The sequence below is a fragment of the Bos grunniens genome, chromosome 18 (genome assembly GCF_055505025.1).
Source record: "Bos grunniens cultivar Pamir isolate PY7600 chromosome 18, Bosgru_T2T1.0, whole genome shotgun sequence".
In the NCBI taxonomy this organism is placed as follows: domain Eukaryota; kingdom Metazoa; phylum Chordata; class Mammalia; order Artiodactyla; family Bovidae; genus Bos; species Bos grunniens.
Genome location: NC_141182.1, coordinates 58849785 through 58854455, shown reverse-complemented (window position 1 = coordinate 58854455; position 4671 = coordinate 58849785). Strand labels below are relative to the sequence as shown.

At 46.1% G+C, this 4671-nt stretch overlaps 1 protein-coding gene across 1 annotated transcript; it reads right to left on the bottom strand.

Annotated features, from left to right (window-relative positions):
* Positions 1-2978: 2978 nt before the first annotated feature.
* On the bottom strand, positions 2979-4097 carry LOC147354427 (vomeronasal type-1 receptor 4-like). The gene has a single exon (XM_086353947.1). It carries the CDS (start codon positions 4095-4097, stop codon positions 3066-3068), a length of 1032 nt encoding a protein of 343 aa, XP_086210073.1. The 3' UTR covers positions 2979-3065.
* Between the last annotated feature and the right edge of the window lie 574 nt (positions 4098-4671).

The window sequence follows — 4671 nt, the reverse complement described above, 5'->3', positions numbered from 1 at the left end:
TGCTCGCAGTGCCTCAGCCACACTGGGCCTACCCACACTCATGCCCGTGTAGCCTCCCTGCCCACACGGCTCAAGCTCTAGGTTGCTCCACCGGGAACCATCCACAGCTGGCTCTGGGCTGCTTGCACCTCCCAGGTCTAAGCCGCTCAGGTTCGGGCACTCGGGTAGTCCTCAGAGGCGCAGACTTGGTTAGGCCTGCGTTTTGTGCCCTTCCCAGGTCCAAGCAGCTCAGGTGATAAGGTGTTTGGCGAGCATGATTGCTGCGACTTATCGCCTCCCCGCCGCTCGGTTATCTAGGTGTACAACCAGCGCACCTTCTCAGGCGGATGTTGACCGTCCAGAACCCCAAGAAGTCTTAGTTAGCAAAGAAACCTGCTTTCAGTTTTGTAGATAATGTCTCTCTGGGGCTGTGATTGCCCCCTTCTGGCTCTGGCTGCCTGTCACCAGAGGGGGACGGTCTGCAGCTGGCTATCTCTGTACAGTCCTTTGTTCCGTGCGCGGGCCTGGCGGTGTCTTAGGTTAGGGCTGGCTTTTCGCGTGGTAGATATCCCACAGTCTGGTTTGCTAGCCCAAAGTATTTCGCTCAGATAGCGCTCAGGGTATTCAGGCCAGATCCTTACTCTAAGCGATGCAGCCGGCGCTGCGCCTCCCTGCCCAGCCCCCGCTTGCTAGTGGCGTGTGCAGGCGTCTGCGCTGCTTCTCCTCTGGGGGAGTTACCGTAGGGCTCGTAATCTGTGGGTTTTAATTGTTTATTTATTTTTCCTCCCTGTTATGTTGGCCTCTGTGCTTCCAAGGCTCGGCATAGATTCGGCAGTGAGAAGGTTTCCTGGTGTTTGGAAACTTCTCTCTTTTTAAGACTCCCTTCCCAGGAAGGAGCTCAGTCCCTCCCTCTTTTGTCTCTTTTTTTGTCTTGTATATTTTTTCCTACCTCCTTTCAAAGACAATGGGTTGCTTTTCTGGGTGCCTGATGTCCTCTGCCGGCATTCAGAAGTTGTTTTGTGGAATTTACTCGGTGTTTAAATGTTCTTTTGATGAATTTGTGGGCGAGAAAGTGTTCTCCCTGTCCTACTCCTCCGCCATCTTAGCTCCTCCCTCCTGAATCACTTCTAATGAGGTGGATGAAACTGGAGCCTATTATACAGACTGAAGTAAGTCAGAAACAAAAACACCAATACAGTATATTAATGCACATATATAGAATTTAGAAAGATGGTAATGATGACCCTATATGCAAGACAGCAAAAGAGACACAGATGTAAAGAACAGACTTTTGGACTCTGTGGGAGAAGGCGAGGGTGGGATGATTTGAGAGAATAGTATTGAAACATGAATAATAAAATATGTGAAACAGGTCGCCAGTCCAAGTTCGATGCATGAGACAGGGTGCTCAAGGCTGGTGTACTGGGATGATCCTGAGAGATGAGATGGGGAGGGAGGTGGAAGGAAGGGTCAGGATGGGGAACATATGTACACCCATGGCTGATTCATGTGAGTGTATGGCAAAAACCACCACAATATTGTAAAGTAATTAGCCTCCAATTAAAAAAAAAAAAAGCCCTCATTTAAACTGGACTAAGAACTTGCTCATGGATTGTTTCTACATTTGAGCCCATGGTGCAAATATCTTAGGCATATAAAATATGCCTAGCAAACCTTTATCCTTTATACACTAAAGGATCAGAAGTGGAATTTTATTTATTTAGTCTGTGCTGGGTCTTCTTTGTTGCGTGTAGGCTTCTCTAGTTGTGGTGAGCGTGGGCTCCTCACTGCAGTGGCTTCCCTTGCAGAGCACAGGCTTTAGGCACACAGGCTCAGTACCTGTGGTGCATGGGCTCAGTTGCTCAGTGGCATGTGGGATCTTCCCGACCCAGGAATCGAACTGGAGTCTCCTGCATTGCCAGCTGTATTCTTTATCACCGAGTCACCAAGGAAGCCCCAACATACACTACTAAATATAAAATAGGTAACTAATAAGGGTGTTCTTCGGAGAAGGCAATGGCACCCCACTCCAGTACTCTTGCCTGGAAAATCCCATGGATGGAGGAGCCTGGTTGGCTGCAGTCCGTGGGGTCGCTAGAGTCAGACACGACTGAGCGACTTCCCTTTCACTTTTCACTTTCATGCATTGGAGAAGGAAATGGCAACCAACTCAAGTGTTCTTGCCTGGAGAATCCCAGGGATGGGGGAGCCTGGTGGGCTGCTGTCTATGGGGTCGCACAAAGTCGGACACGACTGAAGCGACTTAGCAGCAGCAAGGGTGTTCTTTGGAAGGAATGATGTTAAAGCTGAAACTCCAATACTTTGGCCACCTCATGCGAAGAGTTGACTTATTGAAAAAGACTCTGATGCTGGGAGGGATTGGGGGCAGTAGGAGAAGGGGATGATGACAGAGGATGATATGGCTGGATGGCATCACTGACTCAATGGATGTGAGTTTGAGTGAACTCCAGGAGTTGGTGATGGACAGGGAGGCCTGGCGTTCTGCAATTCATGGGGTCGCAAAGAGTCGGACACAACTGAACTGAACTGAACTGAACTGAAGGGCTTCCTAGGTGGCTCAGATGGTAAAGTGTCTGCCTGCAATGTGGGAGACTGGGTTCAATCCCTGGGTGAGGATGATCCCCTGGAAAAGGAAATGGCAACCCACTCCAGTACTCTTGCCTGGAAAATTGCATGGACGGAGTAGCCTGGTAGGCTACAGTCCACGGGGTTGCAAAGAGTCAGACACGACTGAGCAACTTCACTTTAGTAAGGACCTAGTGGGGACTTCTTAGATCGTCCAGTGGTTAAGACTAAGTCCTTTCTAGGAAGGGAGTAGGGGTTCAATCCCTGGTCAGGGAACCAAGTCCCACATGTCTCCAGGCCTGGTTTACAACAAAAAAGAAGGGACCTACTGTATAGCACAGGGAACTCTACTCAATCCTCTAAATGGCCTATATGGGGAAAGAATCTAAAAAGAGTAGATATACATATATATCTACAACTGACTCACTTTGATATACACCTGGAACTAATACAGCATGATAAATCAACTATACCTTGATAAAATTTTAAAAACATACAATTTACATTTTTCTGATAAGATTAGGTGATACTGAGTTCTTCATGTACAGAAAACAGAGACTGGATACAATGGAGTCACGGCTCATGAGTAGAAAGGGGCTGATAAAGGGAAAACACATAGAAATCAAGGCAGCTGTATCCACTAACCACCAACTGGGATTATGAAAAAGAGCAAGAGTAATGTTAAAGATGCAGGACAGGGTATGGAAACACATGAAGGTGCTCGCCAAGAGTAGGATGCTTTGGGTGGCTCTGGACTCAGCGGAGGGTCTGGGAGACACACTAGCCTTGTGAATATACTGGACTTGCCGACTGTGTCTGTACAGGGTGAGAATCATGGAGCCACTGGCCCAGAAGATGAGCACAGAAAATGAAACTTCAGGGAACACTATCAAAGCTGTATATATTGAGCCTGAGATGTTCTCAAGATCTGTGGCAACACAGTACCCTGAATCTCTTGTATTTGTCATGTTTGTGCTGTGCCATTTTTCAGAAACATATAATGCATACAGAGGAAAAATGAGATTTACAAACATGCACTGGATCCAGCAGAAGGAAATGGAGAAGGCAATGTACTTCGGGGCTTTGACTTTAAGATTCTTCCAACAGGAGTTCATGGGGCTGATCATGATGGTCTGAAACACACTCAAGAGGCAGGTTGTGCCAATGGACATACTCCTGCCCACTCTCTCAACATACAGAATAAGTTTGCATGCAAAATCACTGGCAAAATGTTTCAACCTCAAAGTTGTAATTGTCTGAGGGACTCCTTTTGAGAGAATGAGCAATATGTTGGCTATAATCAGGTGCTTGCCAATCAAGTCTGTGACCCTCAACCTACACTGAGTGTGGTAAAGAAAGAGGTAATGGTACAGAAGGGAGAAATTGCCCCAGATTCCAAGCACAGTCTGTAAGAAGAAGATTATTCCTATGGCCAGTTGGCTGGGAGCTGTGGTGTCATTCAAGGTACTTCCCTTTAAATGATGGCAACAGTGATTCCTCAGAGCAGAATGGCTCATATAAATTTGTGACATCGAGAGCCAACTTTCCTTGTATGCTTTTGTGAAGTTGCCAAGGCTTCTCGAGACAGGAAACGATGATGAGAGAATCAGTATATTTTATGAAAAATTCATCAGGAAGGATGAAGTGGTGGTAACCGGGAGGAAGCAATGACAAATGAAAGTAAATTGAAAGAAAGCATAAAACAACACTTTAATAAGAAGCTTACTGGAGGAAAAAAAATATCTCCATCAGTGCCCTTATCTTAAAACAGGTCAATTCTAAATGCATTCCCTTCTAAATTTTAAAGAATATATTGTTTTATTGTAGGGACTTCCCTGATGTCTCAGTTTGGAAACAATCTGCCTGCAGTGCAGGAGATTCCAGTTCAATTCCTGAGTTGGGCAGATCTTCTGGAGAAGGGACAGGCTCTTCAGTATTCTTGGGCTTCGCAGGTGGCTCAGTTGGTATTTTAAAGATGAAAATGTATTATTTTAGAAGAAAATACAGGAGTTATTCTAGTGTCTTACAATTTAAAATATATGCTAAATGTATTCCCTGGTTGTCCAGTAGTTAAGAATCTGTCTCGCAATGCAGGGGATGCAGGTT